This window comes from Scylla paramamosain, chromosome 3, assembly GCF_035594125.1.
Source record: "Scylla paramamosain isolate STU-SP2022 chromosome 3, ASM3559412v1, whole genome shotgun sequence".
Taxonomy (NCBI): Eukaryota; Metazoa; Arthropoda; class Malacostraca; order Decapoda; family Portunidae; genus Scylla; species Scylla paramamosain.
Genome location: NC_087153.1, coordinates 22,389,704 through 22,411,098, shown reverse-complemented (window position 1 = coordinate 22,411,098; position 21,395 = coordinate 22,389,704). Strand labels below are relative to the sequence as shown.

General features: G+C 35.1%; 1 protein-coding gene across 1 annotated transcript; it reads left to right on the top strand.

Moving 5' to 3' along the window:
- Window positions 1–20,232: 20,232 nt before the first annotated feature.
- On the top strand, window positions 20,233–20,703 carry LOC135096458 (uncharacterized). The gene has a single exon (XM_063997963.1). It carries the CDS (start codon window positions 20,233–20,235, stop codon window positions 20,701–20,703), a length of 471 nt encoding a protein of 156 aa, XP_063854033.1.
- The last annotated feature ends 692 nt before the right edge of the window (window positions 20,704–21,395 follow it).

The following is a 21,395-nucleotide window of genomic DNA, read 5'->3' as shown; positions in this document are numbered from 1 at the left end:
TGCTCTTAACGCGCTTTAGAGTTTATTTACTTAAGATCAATAACACTCATAATACACGCGTCTGGTAACTACGTATTTTTTCACCATATAGGGTACTACACATGGATTTTGCCGCTTTTGTATCTAATAAGTTCAAAAGCACTGAAAATGAACATTTTTGGTAATGTTATTCTGTTTTTCCATAATGTTTTTTTTTTTTTTTTCATGCGTTTTAGCATACTGATATGTAGGAAGCTCCTTATCAATAAAAAGACACTTTTTTTGGAAATATTGTTTTGTATTCCAATATTGGGTACTTTCCATGGGTTTCAGTGCTTTGTTGGAAAAAAAAAGAAAACGCTAAAAACACTGAAAAGACACGTCTCTTCTAATGTCGTTTCGCTTCCCAATACACAGTGCTCTGCATGGATTTTGGCGTTTTGGTACTTAACAATGTCAAAAAAAATAAATAACAAATAAATAAAAAAAAAAAAAAAAAAAAAACACTTATAATACACGTTTCTGATGATATCGTTTATATCATCATATAGGGTAATTTGCATGCATTTTGAGGTTTCTCTACCTAATAAGCTTAAATATACTGAAAATATACATTTTTCCTTATGTTATTCTGTTTCTTTATAAAAGCTCTTTTGCATGCGTTTTAGTGTTTTGATAAATAAGAAACACAAAAACACTCAAAAGACACGTTTTTTGGTTATATTATTTTGTATTTTTTAATGTGGGGTGCTTTTACATGCTTTTCAGCGTTTTCGTGCCTAACACACTCAAAGACACTCAAAAGACACGTTTCTGGTAATATGATTTCTTTTCCCCTGAATAGTGTTTTGCATGGATTTTGGCGGTCTGGTATCTAACAATGTAAAAAAAAAAAAAAAAACTCATATGTTTTTGATGATGTTCTGTTTCTCCATATAAAGTGCTATTCACGTCTTTTATAGTTTTGGTGCCTAAATAGCTCAAAAGCACTCATAATACACGTTTCTCATAATGATCTTTTGTTTCCCTTTATAGGGTACTTTGCAGGCATTTGGTGTTTTAGAACCTAAAAAAAGTTATTTCTGGCAACTTTGTTTTGTTTCTCCCTATTAAGTGCTATATATGCTCTTTAGCGTTTTGGTACCAAAGAATCTAAGAGACACTTATAATACACGTTTCTTATGATATCACTTTATTTCCTAAATAGGGTTGTTTCATGCATTTTGGCGTTTTTGTACGTAACAAGCTCGAAAAAAAAAAAAAACGTTTCTGGTAATGCCGCTTTGCTTCCCTTTATAGAATGCTTCGCATGCTTTTTAACGTGTTGGTACTTAACAATGAAAAAAAAAAAAAAACACAAAATACATATTTTTGTAATGTTCTGCTTTTCAGTATGGAGTGATAATCAAGCGTTTTTGTGTTTTGGTACCTAAGAAGCTCAGAAACACTTATTATGCACGTCTCTCATAATATCTTTTCGTTTCCCAACCAGTGCTTTACTTGCATTTTGGGATTTTTGGTACCTAACAAAGCGAAAACACTTTAAATAAAGTGTTTTTTTTTATATATATAATTGTTCTTTTCTTTATATAGACTGCTATTGACGCACTTTAGAGTTTTCCTAAGGTAGAAAAATATTTACAAAATACGTTTCCGGTAATGTCCTTTTCTTTCCTCATATAGGGTGCTTTGCTTGCATTTTGGTGTTTTAGTACTTAACAACGTAAAAAAAAACACTCGAAATAAATGTTTTTGGTAATGTTGTTCTCTTTCTCCACTAGTTTTAGCGTTTTGTTACCAAAGAAACGTTTCTTGTAATATCGTTTCCTTTCCCATAAAGGGTACTTTGCATGCATTTTGGCGCTTTTGTACGTCACAAGCTCCAAAACACTGAAAATACACGTTTTTGGTAATGTTATTCTGTTTCTCCATAAAAGGCTTTCGATGTGTTTTAGTGTTTTAGTTCGTAAGAATCTCAAAAAACTCAAAAGATACGTTTTCGGTACTGTTGTGTGTATTCCAATAAAGGCTACTTTCCATACATTTTAGCGTTTTCGTTGATAAAATGCTGTAAAACACTGAAAAGACAGGTTTCTGGTAATGTATTTTCGATTCTCCATAAAAAAAAGTGCTTTGGATGCACTTTGGCTTTTTGATATTTAACAATGAGAAAAAAAAACGTTCTTATTAATGTTAATATTAATGTTCTGTTTCTTTTTTTCTTTTTCCATATAAATTACGATTCAAGCGTTTTAGCATTTTGGTACATAAGAATATGAAAAAATACTCACCATACAATTTTCTGGTATTATATATATTTTTTTTTCGCCATATAGAATACTTTTCATGTATTTTGCCGTTTCTACACATTATATAGCTCAAAAACTGCTTTATTTCTTTCTCCATAAAGCCTATTTTGCATGCGGTTTAGCGTTTTGATACGTAAGAAGCTTAAAAACATTAAAAGACACCTTTGTTTTGTATTCTAATAAAGGGTGCTTTCCAAGTGTTTTAGCGTTTTGATGCCTAAAACGCAGAAAAAACGCTAAAAAGGCACGTTTCTATTAATGTAATTTCGTTTCTTTATATTAACCATGAGATTTAACGGTTTGTTACTTAAGAATGTGAAAAAAACTCTCAAAGCACAATTTTTTTTTAATACTGTTTTGTTTCTCCAAATTAAGTAAGTTTCACGCTTTTTAGCGTTTTTTGTACGTAAGAATCTCAAAAAAAAAAAAAATAAATAAAAACATTTATAATACCCGTTATATATATATATATATATATATATATATATATATATATATATATATATATATATATATATATATATATATATATATATATATATATATATATATATATATATATATATTTTTTTTTATGTTCATCATCTAGGGTACTTTAGATGAATTTCGCCGTTTCTCTACCTAAAAAGCTCAAAAATATTCAAAATACACATTTTTGGTAATCCTTTTTTGTTTATTCATAAGGTGTGCTTTTCACGCGTTTTAGCATTATGATACGTTAGAAGCTCCTAAACACTTAAAAGACACTTTTTTGGTAATATAATTTTCTATTCTAATATAGGGTGCTTTACACGCATTTTAGCGTTTTGGTGCCTAAAACGCTCAAAAACACTGAAAACACACGTCTTCGGTATTGTCGTTTCCTTTCCCCATATACAGTACTCTGCATGCATTTTGGTGTTTTGGTATCTAACAGTGTGAAAAACACTGAAAATACACGTTTTTGGTATGTTGTTCTGTTTCTTCCTATACAAAGCTATACAGGCTTTTTTTTTTTTTTTTTAATATTGGTAACTGATAATCTGAAAAACTCTCAGAATATAGGTTTGTGATAATATATATATATATATATATATATATATATATATATATATATATATATATATATATATATATATATATATATATATATATATATATATATATATATATATATATATATATATATATATATATATATATATATATATATATATATATATATATATATATATATATATATATATATATATATATATATATATATATATATATATATATATATATATATATATATATGGAGAAACTGACTAGTATCATAAAAAATGTGTTTTTGAGTAATTTTGAGCTTGTTAGAGAAACGTCAAAATACATGCAAATTACCCTATGTAATAACAAAATTATATATATATATATATATATATATATATATATATATATATATATATATATATATATATATATATATATATATATATATATATATATATATATATATATATATATATATATATATATATATATATATATATATATATATATATATATATATATATATATATATATATATATATATATATATATATATATATATATATGCCTAAGAAGCTCTAAAACAGTAAAAATACACGTTTTCGTTAATAAAGATTTGTTGAACAATATGAGGTACTTTGCATACATTTTCACGTTTCTGTAGGTAGCAAGCTTAAAAACACTGAAAATACACATTTTTGGTAACGTTATTCTGTTTCTCCACAAAGGATGTTTTCCATGTGTTTTAGCGCTTAGGTACAAACACAAAAAAAAAAAAAAAACACTGAGAAGACACGCTTTTTGTAAACTCTATATTGAAATACAAAATGTGTTTTTGTATTTCAATATAGAGTGCTTTCCATTCATTTTATTGTTTTGGTGCCTAACAGGTTAAAAAGAAAACAGTCAAAAGACATTTTTCTAGTAATGTCGTTTCTTTTCCTCATATAGAATGCTTTACATGCAATTTGGCGCTTTAGTACCTAAGATTGTGAAAAAAAAAATGTTATTTTGTTCCTCCATATACCGTGATATTGACGCATTTTAGTTTTGGTACTTAAGAAGCTCAAAAGCACAATACACGTTTCTCGTAATATCCTTTCGTTTCCCCATATAGGGTGCTTTCCATGTATTTTGGCGTTCTGGTACGTAACATTGTAAAAACACTCAAAAAAGACATTTTTTGGAATGTTGTTCTATTTCTCCATGTAAAGTGCTCTTCATCGTTTCGTACCTAAAAAAACCCAAAACAATAAAAAGAACACGTTTTTGGTAATGTTATTCTGTTTCTTAATAAATGGTGGTTGCATGCATTTTTGTGTTTTCCTACGTAAGAAGCTCAAAAACACTCAGAAGACACGTTTTTTCTTTAAAGACACTCAAAACACATGTTTTTGGTTATTTCCATACTTTTTAGCGTTTTGGTGCCTAAAACGATGAAAAAACACTAAAAAGGCAAGTTGTCATTTCGTTTCCCCATAGAAAGTTCTTTGCATGCATTTTGGCGTTTTGTGAAAAACACACACACAAAAAAAAGTTTTTGTTAATGTTGTTCTTTTTATACATATAGATTATAGAGCATTATTGACGCGTTTTAACGGTTTGTTACCTATGGTGAATAACACTCATAATAAACGTTTCTGGAAGTTAAATTTTGTTTCACCATATCAGGTATTTTGCATTCATTTTCCCATTTTTGTACCTAACTAGTTCAAAAGTACTCAAAATAAATCTTTTTGGCAATGTTATTCTGTTTGTCAATATAGAGTGTTTGCATGCTTTTAACTTTTTGATAACTAAGAAGCTCAAAAAGACTCAAAATACGCGTTTTTTGTAATGCTGTTTTTTTTTTTCTCTCCATATAGGGTGTTATTAAGGCGTTTTTGCGTTTTATTTTTTTTCTTGGTACATAAGAAGCTCAAAAACAATGAAATAAGAAGTTTCTGGAAGTATTGTCTTATTTCACTTTTTTTTTTTCTTAGTGTTTTGGTACCTAGCACGCTCAAAAGCACTTAAAATACTCTTTTTTGATAGTGTCGTTTGTTTCCCAATATAGAGTGCTTTTCGTGTATTTTTACAGTTTGGTACCTAACATTGTGAAAAAATAAAACACTCAAAATACACGTTTTTGGTAATATTTTTTGTTTCTCCATATAGAGTGCTATTCACGGATTTTTTTTTTTTTTACCTAAGAAGCTCAAAAATACTTATACACAATTTTCATAATGTCCTTTCGTTTCTTCGTATAGAGTGGTTTGCATGCATATTCGGGTTTTGATATCTAACGAGCTCAAACACAATTAAAATACACGTTTTGGGTAACTGTTTTATTTCTTCAAATGACGTGCTTTGCAATCATTTTGGTGTTTTGGTACCTGCTAAGGTGAAAAACACTTAAAACGCATGTTTCTTGTATTATTGTTCTCTTTCTTCATATCAAGTGCTCTTCACTTTTTTTTTTAGCGTTTTGTTACCTGAGAAGCTCAAAAACAATCCTTATACACGTTTCTGGTAAAATCGTTTTATTTCTCATTATAGGGCACTTTACATGCATTTTGGCGTTTTTATACGTAAGAAGTTCAAAAACATTCAAAATTCACGATTTTGGTAATGATATTATGTTTGTTCATGAAGGATATTTTGCATGCATTTGAGCATTTTGCTATGAAAGAAGCTTGAAAAACACACACACAAAAAAAAAAAAAAAACACGTTTTTTGTTAATGTTGATTTGTATTCCCGAATAGGTAGCACACTTTTCTGCTAATGCTATTTTATTTCCCCTCTTAGAGTGCTTTCCAACCATTTTATCGTTTTGGCACCTAACAAAAAAAAAAAAAAGTCAAAATACAATTTGTTCGTAATGTAGTTTTGTTTATCCATATTGAATGCTTTTCACACGTTTTGGCATTTCGGTACCTGAGAATCTAAAAAATCATTCACTTTCTGATAATATCGTTTTGTTTCATCATTTAGGGTAATTTCCAACTATTTTGACGTTTTAGTACACTGTGAAATGTTCTGTTTTTTCCATATATAGTGCCATTCATGTGTTTTAGCGTTTTGGCAAGAAGCTCAAAAACACTCAAACACACGTTTACCGTAATGTCTTTTAATTTCCACATATAGTGTACTTTGCATGCATTTTGGCGTTTTTATACGTAACAAACTCAAGAACACTCAAAATACTTATTTTTGGTTATGTTATTTTGTTTCACCATGAAGGTGTTTTTGCATGCGTTTAAACGTTCTGATAGGTGAGTAGCTGAAAAACACTTGAAAGACACGTTTTTTTTTTTTTGTAAATTTGTTTTGTTTCCCTATATAGGATGCTTTCCATGCTTTTCAGAGTTTTGGTGCCTAACACCCACGCACTCAAAAGACACGTTTCTGAAAAGGTCGTTTCTTTTTCAGATATAGGTTGCTTTACATGTATTTTGGCATAATGCTACCTACCAATGTAAAAAACACTGAAATTACATGTTTTTCGTAAAATTGTTTTGTTTCTTGAAATAGAGTGATACTAACGGGTTTTCGGGTTTTGGTACCATAAAAGCTCAAAAAACATTTATAATACCTACATGTTTCTGGTAATATCTTTTCGTTTCTTCATATAGAGTTTTTTATATGCTTTTTGCCGTTTTTCTACGTAACGACCTCAAAAACACTCGAAAATTGTTGTTTTTGGTAATGTTATTCTTTTTTTGCATAAAGTGTGTTTTGCATGCGATATATCGATTTGGTACGTATGAAGTTCAACAGCACTGAAAATACACGTTTTTCGTAATGTTATCTTGTATTCCCATATATCGTTTTGCTGCGTAACAGGCTCAAAAACAATCAAAAGACATATTTCTGGTAATGCCGTATTGTTTAACCACATAGGAGACTTTGCATGCATTTTTGCGTTTTGGTACCTAAAAATATGAAAAATACAAAAAATACACATTCTGTTTCTATTTATAGAGTGTTATTTATGCGTTTTAACTTTTTGACACCTAAGAAGCTCTAAAACAATCATAATACACGTTTCTCGTAATGTATTTTCGTTGCCCCATCTAGGGTACTTTCTATGGATTTTGCCGTTTTTCTACGTAAGAATCTAAAAAAAACCACTAAAAATACTTGTTTTTGGTAAAATTATTCAGTTTTTCCATGAAGGGTGTTTTACATGTGTTTTAGCGTTTTGGTACGAAAGACGCTCAAAAACACTCAACAGAATCTTTTTTTTTTTCTTTTAATATATATAGGGTGTTTTCATGCTCCTTTTCGTTTTAGTGCTGAACACTCATAAACATTCAAAGGATAGGTTTTTTGGAAATTTCGTTTTCTTACCTCATATATGACGTTTTGCATGTATTTTTGGCATTTTTATATCTAACATTGTGAAATACACTTAAAATTTGGTAATGTTCTGTTTTTTTTATTTTTTTCGTATAGAGTGATATTCATGCGTTTTAAGAACCTCAAAAACGCTCATAATACACGTTTCTCGTAAAGTTTTTTCGTTTCCTCATATAGGAGTGCGTTTTTTAAGTTTTTGTACATAAGCTGAAAACATTCAAAATACTTTCCATATGTTTTACATGCGTTTTAGCGTTTTCGTATGTAAGTAGTTGAAAACACTCGTCACTTTTTTTGGTATATTTTTTTCGCCATATAGGGTGCTTTTTCTTCATAAACACTCAAAAGACATGATTCTTGAAATCTAGTTGCTACTGATAATGTTTTATTTCCCCATATAGAGTTCTTTTTCATAGACTTTGGCATTTTGGCAGCTAAAAATGTGAAAAAGAAATAAAAATATAGATTTTTGGTGGTTTAGTTTCTCCTTATAGAATGTTGTTCACGCGCTTTTACAATTTGGTATATTATATTATACAATTATATTATACAATTTGGTATATTATATATATATATATATATATATATATATATATATATATATATATATATATATATATATATATATATATATATATATATATATATATATATATATATATATATATATTATAAACGTTTCTCATAAATTCTTTCCATTTACCTATTTTGGGTGATTTGCATGCATTCTAAGGTTTTGGTACCTAACGAGCTCAAACTCATTCACAATACATGTTTTTGTTAACTTTGTTCTCTTTCTTCAAATCACGTGCTTTGGATACGTTTTGGAGTTTTGGTACCTAAAAAGGTGATAAAAACTCAAAAGACACGTTTTTACTAATGTTTTTCTTTTTCTCCATATGGATTGCATTTTACGCGTTTTAGTGTCTTGGTACCTAAGAAGCTCAGAAGCACTTATAATACACGTTTCTTGTAATAACTGTTTGTTTTCCATATAGGGTACTTTGCATGTATTTTTACTTTTTTGTACGTAATACGCTGAAAACACTCAAGGGACACCTTTTTGGTAATGTTCTATTTCTCGATTTAGAGTGCTATTCATGCGTTTTACCATTTTGGTACCTAAGAAGCTCATAAACTCTCATAACACACGTTTCTCGTATATTCAAATATTTTCGCGTTTTAGTACTTTAAATCAATCAAAATATATGTTTCTTAAAGTATAGTTTTATTTCACATGATTTTTAGAGTTTTGGTACCTATAACGCTTAAAATCACCTTAAAACACACGATTCTGGTAAGGTTATTTCTTTTCCCCATATTGAGTGATTTTCATGTATTTTTACGTTTAGGTACCTAACAATGTGAAAACACTCAAAATACACGGTTTTGGTAATGTTATTCTGTTTCTCCATATAGAGTGCTATTCACGCAATTTTGATATTTGGTACCTAAAGAACTCAACAATAATTATTATACACGTTTCTCATAATGTCTTTTCTTTCCCTTATATAGTGGTTTGCATGCATTTTTGCGTTTTGGTACCTAACGAGCTCAAACCATCTTACAATACACGTTATTGGAAACCTTATTCTGTTTCTTGAAATCACGTGCTTTAGATTCAATTTAGTGTTTTGGTACCTAACGAGGTGAAAAAAAAAAAAAAAACACTCAAAATGCATGTTTTTAGGTAATGTTGTTCTGTGTTAATATACAGTGTTTTTGAGGCGTTTTAGTGTTTTGATACCTATGAAGCTCAGAAATACACTCATTATACACGTTTCTGGTAATATTGTTTCGCTTTCCCATTTAGAGTACTTTGCATACATTTTGGCGTTTAGTCAAAATACATTTTTCTAGTAATGTCGTTTCTTTTCCCTATATAGAGAGCTTTTCATGCATTTTGGCGTTTTGGTACCTAAGAATGTGAAAAAAAAGTTTTATTTTGATCCTCCATATAGCGTGATATTGACGCATTTTAGAGTTTTGGTACTTAAGAAGCTGAAAAACACAATACACGTTTCTCGTAATATCCTTTCGTTTCCCCATATATGGTGCTTTCCATGCATTTTGGCGTTCTGGTACGCAACATTGTAAAAATACTCAAAATAGACATTTTAATGAATGTTCTGTTTCTCCATATAAAGTGCTTTTCAAGCGTTTTCTACCTAAGAATCTCAAAAAGACTTGTAATATCGTTGTAATATCGTTGTAATATCATTTCGTACGTAAAAAAAACAAAAACAGTAAAAAAAAACACCTTTTATGGTAATGTTATTCTGTTTCGTAATAAATGGTGCTTGGATACATTTTTCTGTTTTCGTACGTAAGAATTTCAAAAACACTTTAAAAACACGTTTTTTTCTTTACACACAAAAGACATGTTTTTGGTTATTTCCATACTTTTTAGCGTTTTGGTGCCTAAAACGATGAAAAACATTAAAAAGGCAAGTTGTCGTTTCGTTTACCCATAGAAAGTTCTTTGTATGCATTTTGGCATTTTGTGAAAAAAAAGACTAAAAAAATACGTTTTTGATAATGTTCTTTTTATACATATAGAGTATTATTCACGTGTTTTAACGGTTTGTTACTTATGGTGAATAACACTCATAATAAACGTTTCTGGTAATTAAGTTTTGTTTCACCATATCGGGTATTTTGCATTAATTTTTCCCATTTTTGTACCTAACTAGTTCAAAATTACTCAAAATGCAATTTTATGGTAATGTTATTCTGTTTGTCAGTATAGGATGTTTTGCATGTTTTTAACGTTTTGATACCTAAGAATCTCAAAAAGACTCAAAATATGCGATTTTCGTAATGCTGTTTTTCTTTTTTCATATAGTGTTATTCAGGCATCTTTGCGTTCTTTTTTTTTGTACATAAGAAGCTCAAAAACAATGAAATAAGAAGTATCTGGAAGTAACATTTTATTTCACTTTTTCTTTCTTTTTAGCGTTTTGGTACCTAGCACGTCGTTTATTTCCCAATATAGAGTGCTTTTCGTGTATTTTTACGGTTTGGTACCTAACATTGTGAAAAACACTCAAAATACACGTTTTTAATAATATTTTTCTGTTTCTCCATATAGAGTGCTATTCACGCATTTGCTTTTTGGTACCTAAGAAGCTCAAAAAATACTTATACACAATTTTTATATTGTCCTTTCGTTTCCTTGTATGGAGTGGTTTGCATGCATATTCGCGTTTTGATATCTAACGAGCTTAAACACACTTAAAATATACGTTTTTCGTAACGTTGCTCTCTTTCTTCAAATGACGTGCTTTGCATGCATTTTGGTGTTTTGGTACCAGATAAGGTGAAAGACACTTGAAACGCACGTTTTTGTTATTACTGTTCTTTTTCTTCATATAAAGTGCTGTTCACTTGTTATAGCGTTTTGCTACCTGAGAAACTGAAAAACAATCGTTATACACGTTTCTGACAAAATCGTTTTTTTTTCCCCATTATAGGGTACTTTACATGCATTTTGGCGTTTTTATACGTAAGAAATTAAAAACATTAAAAATTCATGATTTTGGTAATGTTATTATGTTTGTTCATGAAGGGTATTTTGCATGCATTTGAGCATTTTGCTATGAAAGAAGCTTGAAAACATACAAAAAAACACGTTTTTGTTGATGTTGATTTGTATTTCGTAATAGGTTGCACACTCTTCAGGTAATGTCATTTCATTTCCCCACACAGAGTGCTTTCCATGCATTTTGACGTTTTGGTGCCTAGCATTAAAAAAAAAAAAGTCAAAACACACTTTTTTCGTAATGTTTCTCCATACTGAATGCTATTTACACGTTTTATCATTTCAGTACCTAGGAATCTTAAAAACACTCACTTTCTGATAATATCGTTTTATTTCATCATATAGGGTAATTTCCAAGCATTTTGGGTAAGTTGTTCAGTTTTTCCATATACAGTGCTATTCATGTGTTTTAGCGTTTTGGTACGTAAGAAGCTCAAAAAACACTCAAATACACGTCTACCGTAATGTCTTTTGATATCCTCATATAGTGTACTTTGCATGCATTTTGGCGTTTTTATACGTTACAAGCTCAAGAACACTCAAAATACTTGTTTTTGTTTATGTTACTTTGTTTCCCCATGAAGGTGTTTTGAATGCGTTTTAACGTTCTGATACGTAAGTAACTCAAAAACACTTAAAAGACACGTTTTTTTTTTTTTTTTTTTTATAAAGTTTTGTTTCGCTATATAGAGTCTTTTTCATACTTTTTAGAGTTTTCGTGCCTAACACGATGATGCCTAGTAGTGACATCACCTTGTACCACATACTGGACTCGAACTGGCTGCCACGGTCAGAAGTGAGGCTGAGAGGGACACCGAACCTGGAGATCCAAGTAGTGATGAAGGCACGTGCGACGGAGTCCGTTGTGATGTCAGCCAAAGGTGCAGCTTCCGGCCAGCGTGTGAAGCGGTCGACGCAGGTGAGAAGGTACCGGTAACCGTCAGAGTAGGGTAGTGGTCCAACGAGGTCGACATGCACGTGGTCGAACCGTGAAGAGACTGGAGTGAAGGCGGCCGCAGGAGAGCGTGTGTGTCGCCACACCTTGGAGGCTTGGCACTTGACACATGTGCGGGTCCACAGCCTGACGTCTTTGTTGATGCCAGACCAGATGAAGCGTGAGGTCATCATCTGCTGAGATGCTCGGATGCCAGGGTGGGAGAGGTCGTGCAGCTGACGAAAAACACGATACCGGTGGGTCTTCGGCAGGTAGGGCCGACAGGAATCGGTGGAAGTGTCAGCGTAAACGTGCACTGTGGTTCCTGGGAGTTGTATCTTCTTCATCTGTAGTGCTGGGTTGTCTTGGAGTTGCCCCAGCTCTTCATCGTTGGCCTGGTCAGCAGCGATGGCAGTGTAGTCGATGGGAGAAGATGACACAACAGAGATGTTGCGCGAGAGAGCATCAGCTGGGGCGTTGTGTTCACCTTTGACGTAGCGCAAATCCGTGGTGAACTGCGAGATGAAGTCGATGTGACGCAGTTGTCGCGGTGAACAGGAGGTCTTGATGTGCAGGGACTTCGAAGTGAGTGGCTTGTGGTCGGTGTATACATGGAAGTTGCGACCTTCCACGAAGTACCGGAAACGCTTGATGGCCTTGTAGACGGCGAGAAGTTCCCTGTCGTAAGTACTGTACTTGGATTCCGCCTTGTTAAGTTTCTTTGAGAAGAAAGAGAGCGGTTTCCAACCTCCGTCGACATACTGCTGTAGAACTGCTCCGATGCCGATGTCAGAAGCGTCTGTGGCGATAGAGATGATGCCATCTGGGGCAGGGAAGCTGAGAGGTGAGACGGAGCTGAGAGCTTGTTTTGCTGCTGTGAAAGCTTCCTCAGTGGCTGGAGTCCAGACTAAGGAGATGGACTGTCCTTTCTTGCAAGGCTTGATCATCGCGTAGAGCAGCTGAAGAAGTAGTGAGAAGCTGGGGATGAAGCAGTTGTAGTAGTTCAGCATCCCCAGGAATTGCTTGAGTTGGCGCTGTGTTGTAGGCTTGGGGAAGTTCTGGATGGACTCGCACTTTTCTTGCAGTGGAGTGATGCCTTCCAAGGAGACAGTGTGGCCAAGGAAGGTGATGGAGGGGACCCCAAACACAGACTTGTCGACGTTGACTTGCACCCCGTAGTCTTGCAAACGGGTGAGTACTTGCTGGAGGTGCTGTTGGTGCGTCTCTGCGTCAGGACTGGCGATGAGGAGGTCGTCGATGTACGCGAAGCAGAAGGGGAGACCTCGAAGGACTTCGTCAATGAAGCGTTGGAAGGTTTGAGCGGCATTCCTCAAACCAAAGGGCATCCTGACGTACTCGAACAATCCGAAGGGTGTGATGAGAGCAGTCTTCGGAATGTCCGCTGGATGGACGGGGATGTGGTGAAAAGCTTTCACAAGGTCGATCCTCGAGAAGTAGGTGCATCCGGAGAGCTGAGAAGAGAACTCCTGGATGTTAGGCACTGGGTACCTGTCCTCGACGGTGCGCGAGTTGAGAGCGCGGTAGTCTCCACATAGTCGTAGTTCGCCATTTTTCTTAGGCACGATGTGGAGAGCGGAAGACCAGTTGCTGGAGCTGGGCCGTATGATGCCTTGCTGAATGAGGGACTCGAACTCTGCCTTGGCTTGTCTGGCGCGCTCTGGAGCTAGGCCTTGGCGTGGGTAGGAGGTCCCTTGGTCTCGATGTGGTGCGAGACGTGGTGTGTGACCGGCTTGCTGGCTGAGTACGGCTGCGTCAGCGTAGGGAAGGACTTCAGCAGGGAGGAGAACTGGTGGTCTGGCTTGACGAGGGAGATCTGTGTGCTATCACCATGAGTGACCTGTCTCTTTGTTGTGACTGAGGTGAGAGGATCGAGCAGCTTCCGACCCTTGATGTCCACTAGGAGACCGAAGTGTCGGAGGAAGTCAGCACCTAGAATTGGTTGCGTGACAGCTGCTACGTAGAACGTCCACTCGAAGGTACGGCGGAGGTTCAGGTGAAGTTGCAAGGTGCGTCGCGTGTACACAGGAATCTCCGTACCATTGGCGGCGTGAAGGTGAAGGAGGGGATGCAACGTCCGGTGTACACCAGGGGCAGGGAGGATACTGACGTCTGCACCAGAGTCGATGAGGAACTTGGTCCGGGAGAGAGGGTCATACAACTTCAGTAGCGCAGACGAGGTGTCGCGAACACTATGCGCCGCTAGTGCTCGCTGTTGGGGTTTAAAGACTTGGCGAAGGTACAGGGAGCCTTACAATTTCTTGCGTCTTTCCCGAACTCTTTATGGTAGTAGCAGAAACTAGAAGTCTCCGGCGTCTTACTGTTTGAACGCTGGCGGCGCCGGAAGTGGTGTCTGGTGGAAGAACGCGAACGTGAGTATGAGCGTTCTCTGACCTCTCTCCGAAAATCTCTCACTTCAAGTCTAAGCTGGGAGACGAGCTCAACAAGTTGCTTGGTACTGTCTTCTGTTGAGATGGAGGCTACTGCAGCTGGTTGACCTTGTGGAAGGGTAGCCATGAATTCTTCGGCGAGAGTGGCAAGCTCGTCTACTGAGAGCTTGTTCTTGACAGTGAAGAGGCAGCGTTGAGTGTCAGGAGGCAGGCGTTGGTAGAACAGCTGTAAGAAGAGTTCCTTGTCGAAGGAGGTGTACTTGTCGCCAAGCAGCTTCTTCATGCGGCGAAGAAGGTCTGTGGGCTTTTCACCACCAAGTTCTTCTTTTGACAGAAGCTCCTGGAGGCGCCTCGACACTGTAGATTGTAGGCATTGCAGAACAGCAGCTTTGAGGTCTTCATAGGGCGAAGCAGAAGTGCTGGCAGCACTGACGACATCAGCAACTTGTGAAAGAACGTCAGCTGGTAGTACTGTAGAGGCCTTCACGAACTTGGTTAGACTTACTGTTATCTTGGAAGCCTTGAAGTTACATTCCAGGATGGAGAACCACGTGGAAGGGTCCTGGTTGATGAACGGAGGAGCACTGAAGGCTACGGAGTCGACGTCATCAGGCATTGTGCTGAGTGGACCACCACGTGACTGTGTAAAGTACACTACAGGCGCCGGAAAGTCCGGGAGCCACAGCGGTGAGGAGTGAAGGCGTGAGGCGCCGGTGTGACCGGGTGCCACAGCGGTGAGAGATGCCGAATTGGGGCAATGTCACTTCACTCACCACTGAACGAACTGTACGTTATCCTTGGCACCGCACTGTAAGTAACCCACGGATGACAGTGTTAATCCTGGGCGATGGACCGTAGGTAATCCCCAATGAAGAGCTGTAGATGGAGGCGGGACGAGGCCAGTGGGAGGGCTCCAGGTAACAGCAGGAAACTGGAGGGGCCGGCAGAAGTTACGTGGAGGAGCGTCCGCGACTGGGAGAGACTGCTGGCCAGTGGCGAGGGCCAGCTGGAGAGTGCCGCGGGGGGTGAGGCGCCGTGAGGGCGGCCGGGCGGCGGGGGGCGGCGTACGGGCGGCTGGGGGCGGCGGCCAGCGGGGTGGCGGCCGGGCAGCGTCGAGGCGGCGGCCGGGCAGCGTCGGGGCGGGGGCCGGGGTCTGCTGGTGGAGGCGGCGACACCGGCGAAGGGGCAGCTGCCGGAAGATTCGCCCGTAGCCGATCGCGTCGCCTTGGCCAAGTGGTTGGAGGATAGCAGCAGGGTGGACTTGGCTGCTCACTCCGGAAAAAAAAAACAACGGGGTCACCAATTGTAGCGAAGGTGAGGTGCTACTTGGCCGCCCGGAAGTTGCTCAAGCGAGAAGTGTAGGCTCCCAACTATGACTCTTGGTCATAGCAGTGTTTAGTCCTTGAAGGGTAACAATTTCCAGTGTCATAACAGTGTAGCTCTGGCAAAGGAAATTTAGCCTGGGTATTCTCTGTTTATTCAGCAAAAATATGAACAATATATACAAAAATTACTTAACACAATAAATGATATATATACAAAATTATGGAAAAAGAGAGTGTATGTGTGTGTGTATGTCTGTGTGAAGAAAGGAGTAATATGATGTATTGAGAAGATGTGTAAGCACAGAATGAGCGTGCACAGAATGTGTACAAGTAAGAAAATGTATAAAGTGAGGACAGAAGAGATGAAAGACAAAAGTCTGTGCAGTAGAGAGAGTGAAAACGGAAGGGTGAAAATATAACAGAAAACGGAGTGCTAGGAGCGGTGACTTGTGTCCCGCTACAGAATAATTTACATGCTTTTGCCGTTTTTCTACGTAACATCCTCAAAAACACTCGAAAATAGTTGTTTTTGGTAATGTTATTCTTTTTTTGCATAAAGTGTGTTTTGCATGCGATAAATCGATTTGTTATGTATGAAGTTCAACAGCACTGAAAATACACGTTTTTCGTAATGTTATCTTGTATTCCCATATATCGTTTTGCTGCGTAACAGGCTCAAAAACAATCAAAAGACATGTTTCTGGTAATGCCGTATTGTTTAACCACATAGGAGACTTTGCATGCATTTTTGCGTTTTGGTACCTAAAAATATGAAAAATACAAAAAATACACATTTTGGTCATGCCGTTCTGTTTTTACTTATAGAGTGTTATTTATGCGTTTTAGCCTTTTGGTACCTAAGATGCTCTAAAACAATCTTAATACACGTTTCTCGGAATGTGTTTTCATTGCCCCATAAAGGGTACTTTCTATGGATTTTGGCGTTTTTCTACGTAAGAATCTCAAAACACTCAAAATATTTTTTTTTTTTGTCAAGTTATTCTGTTTTTCCATAAAGGGTGTTTTATATGCGTTTTAGCTTCTTTGGTACAAAAGACGTTCAAAAACACTCAACAGAATCTTCCTCTTTTTTTTCATATAGGGTGTTTTCATGCTCTTTTTCGTTTTGGTGCTGAACACTCATAAACACTCAAAAGATTTTCCAGTTTTTTGGAAATCTCGTTTCTTTACCTATATATGATGCTTTGCACACATTTTCGGCATTTTTATATCTAACAATGTGAAATACGCTTAAATTTTAGTATTTTTTTTTTATAGAGTGCTAGCTATTCATGCATTATTCATGTTTTAATACATAAGAACCTCAAAAACGCTGAAAATACACGTTTCTCGTAAAATCTTTTCGTTTCCTCATATAGGAAGTTTTATATACATAGTTTTTTCTTTAAGTTTTTGTACGTAACAAGCTGAAAACATTCACAATACTGTTTTTTTTTGCTTATGTTATTGCGTTACTCCATATAGGGTGTTTTATATGGGTTTTAGCGTTTTCGTATGTAAGTATTTGAAAACACTAGTCATTTTTTTTTTGTATTTTTTTCCCATATAGGGTGTTTTTTCTTCATAAACACTCAAGACACGATTCTTGAAATCTAGTTTACTTTGCTTATTGAGGATGCTTTGCATACTTTTTTGACGTTTTGTTACCAAACAATATGAAATACACTAAAAATACACGTTTCTGGTAATGTTCTTATGTTTTTCAGTATAGGGTGCTATTCATGGCTTTTAGTGTTTTGTTACCTAAGAAACCTAAAAACACTCATACGAGAAATACACGTTTCTCGAAACGTCTTTTCGTTTCGCCATGTAGGGTACTTTGCATGTATTTTGACGTTTTTCTACGTAATAAACACAAAAAAACTTTTTTTTAATGATAATGTTTCTCCATAAAGTGTGTTTTGTATGCCTTTTTAGCGTTTTGGTACTTAAGAAGTTCAGAAAGACTGAAAAGCCACTTTTTTTTGTATTTTTGTTTTGTATTGTCATATACAGTAAATTCCATGCTTTTTAGCGTTTTGTGCCTAAGACACGTTTCTTTTAATGTCGCTTCGTTTTCCCATACAAGGGCTTTAGATGCATTTTGTCGGTTTGGTACCTAATAATGTGAAAAACACTTGAAATACACGTTTTTTTGAGAATATTCTGTTTCTCCATATAGAGAATTATTCATGCGTTTTAGCGTTTTCAAAGGTAATAAGCTCAAAACACTTTTAATTCATATTTCTCGTAATGTCTTTTCGTTTCTCCATACAGGGTACTTTCCATGCATTATGGCGTTTTTCTATCTACCAAGATCCGAAATACTCAAAATACTTTTTTTCTGTAATGTTTTTCTGTTAAAAGGTGTTTTGCATGCATTTTAGCGTTTTAGTACGCAAACAACTCAAAAAAAAATTGAAAAGTTTTTTTTGTTTTCTATTTCCATATAGAGTGATTTGCATGCTTTTAAGCGTTGTGGTGCCAACACGCTCAAAACACTGTAAAAAACACGTTTCTGGTAATGTCGTTTCTTGTTCCCATATAGGAAAATTTGCATGAATTTTTTGTGTTTCGGTATCTATGTAAAAAAAAAAAAAGTCAAAATACACGTTTTTCGTAATGTTATTCTGTTTCTCCATATATAATGCTATTCATGCGCTTTATCGTTTTGGTACCTAAGAAGCTCAAAAACATTCATAATACATGTTTCGACTAGTGTCTTTTCGTTTCCTCATAGCATCTTTCTATGTAAGAAGCCCAAAAACGCTCGAAATCTTGTTTTTTGATTATAATATTGTTTCTTCTATTAAGGGTGTTTTACATGCATTTTTTTTTGTACGTAAATAGCTCAAAAACGCTGTTTCGTTTTCTCAAGTAGGATGCTTTCCATCCGTTTTAATGTTTTGGTGCCTATCACGTTCATAAACACTCAAGAGAGAAGTCTTTTGGAAGCATCGTTTCTTTACCCTATATAAGGTTATTGGCATGCATTATGGCGTTTTGTTATCTAACAATGTGAAATGCACTCAAAACACTAGTTTTTGGTAATGTTGTTCTGATTCTTCATATATAGTTTTCAAGTTTTAGTAACTAACATGCTCAGAAACACTCAAAATGCTTGTTTTTTGGTAATTGTTTCTCCGTAAAGGGTGTTTTGCTTGCGTTTTAGCGTTTTTGTACGTAAGTAGCTTTTAGTAATTTATTTTCTTCATAAAGTTATTTTCTTCATAAAGGGTATTTTGCTTGCGTAAGAAATAAGTTCAAAAACACTCAAAAGATACTTTTTCATAATGTTGTTTTGTATTCCCATTTACAGGGATTTCCAAGTTTTTAGCGTTTTGATGCCTACTACTCTGTAAAAAGCTCATACACTCACTTTGCATGCATTTTGGTGTTTGATACCTAATAATGTGAAAAAAAAAACACAAAATACACTTTTTTGTTAATGTTGTTTTGTTTCTCAATCTGAAGTGATATTTATCAGTATTAACGTTTTGGCACTTAAGAATAAGAATAATACTCGTTTCTCGTGGTATTTTTTATATCGAGACACAAAACATTTAAAAAGAACGTGCATTTTGAATGTTATTCATATTTTTGTATATCAAAACACCAAAATGCATGGAAAGGCTTCTACATGGGTTAAAGGAAACGACATTACCAGAAACGTGTCTTTTGAGTGTTTTACATCGTGGTAGACGACGAAACCTTAAAACCATGGAAATCGCCGCATATAGGAATAGAAAACATTACGAAGAAAGTCTTTTCAGTATTTTTCAATTTATCACTTACCAAACGCTAAAACTGATGTAAAACACTCTTTACGGAGAAAATACAGTAACATTACCAAAAACAAACAAACATGTATTATTATTGTACCAACAACGTGTTAGATACCGAAACGCTAAAAAGCATCAAAAGTACCATATATGGAAAAAGAAAACAATATTAAAAAAAAAATAAATAAATAGATAAAACAAAAAAACATGTCTAGTGAGTATTTTTTAGCTATTTAGTGTTTTTGAGCTTTGTAAGTACAAAAAACGTCAAATGCATGCAAAGTACCCTGAATGGGAAACGAACAAACATTACAAGAAACATGTATTATGAGTGTTTTTGAGCTTCATAGGAACCGAAACGCTAAAACGTATAAATAGCACTCTATATGGAGAAAAGAAACATTACCAAAAACGTGTACTTTGAGATTGTTTCATATTGTTATGTGATATAACTCAAATGCAAAAAAATTAACCTAAATGAAAAAAAAAAAAAAAAAAAAAATTCCAGTAGCCTTCCTTTTGAGTACTTATGAGCATATTAGGCACCAATACGCTAAAAAGCATCAAAAGCCTAAGGTCAGACAGGAATCCCCACGAACTATGATGTTCGCAGACGACGTAGTGATCTGTCGTGAAAACCGGGAAGAAGTGAAGACAGAGTTAGATAGGTGGAGATATGCACTGGAGAGAAGGGGATTGAAAGTGAGCAGGACGAAGACTGAGTACATGTGTCTCAACGGAGGTGATGGGGAGACAATAAGGCTACAAGGTGTGCAAATGACAAAGGTAGACGAATTTAGATATTTGGGGCCCACGGTACAAAGTAATGGAGACTGTGGTAGGGAGGTAAAGAAGAAAGTGCAAGCGGGATGGAATGGGTGGAGGAGGACGGCAGCAGTGACATGTGACAGAAAGGTTTCCACAAGAACAACAGTAGTGAGACCGGCCATGCTGTACGGTATGGAAACAGTACCACTAACGAAAAAGCAGGAAGCGGAGTTGGAATTAGCGGAATTGAAGATGTTGCGATTTGCTCTTGGAGTGACGAGGATGGATAAAAATCAGAAATGATTACATCAGAGGAACAACACACATAAGTCGGTTTGGGGACAAAGCAAGGGAGGCTAGGCTGAGGTGGTTTGGACATGTCTGGAGGAGTGACGAGGGGTATGTGGGGAGAAGGATGCTGGACATAGACCTACCTGGCAGGAGGAGGAGAGGGAGACCAAAGAGAAGGTTTATGGATGCTGTGAAGGGAGACATGCAACAACAGAACAACATTGCCAAAAAAGTCCGTTTTGAGTGCTTTTTACATTGTTAGGTACCAAAACGTCAAAATGTATGCAAAGCAGCATATATATATATATATATATATATATATATATATATATATATATATATATATATATATATATATATATATATATATATATATATATATATATATATATATATATATATATATATATATATATATATATATATATATATATATATATATATATATATATATATATATATATATATATATATATATATATATATATATATATATATATATATATATATATATATATATATATATATATATATATATATATATATATATATATATATATATACATATATACGTAAAAGGAAAGGACATTATGGGAAACGCGTATCACAAATGTTTTTAAGATTGTTTGGTAACAAAACTCGTGAATGCGTGAATGCGTGAATAACATTCTAAATGGAGAAACAGAACAACATTACTAAAAACG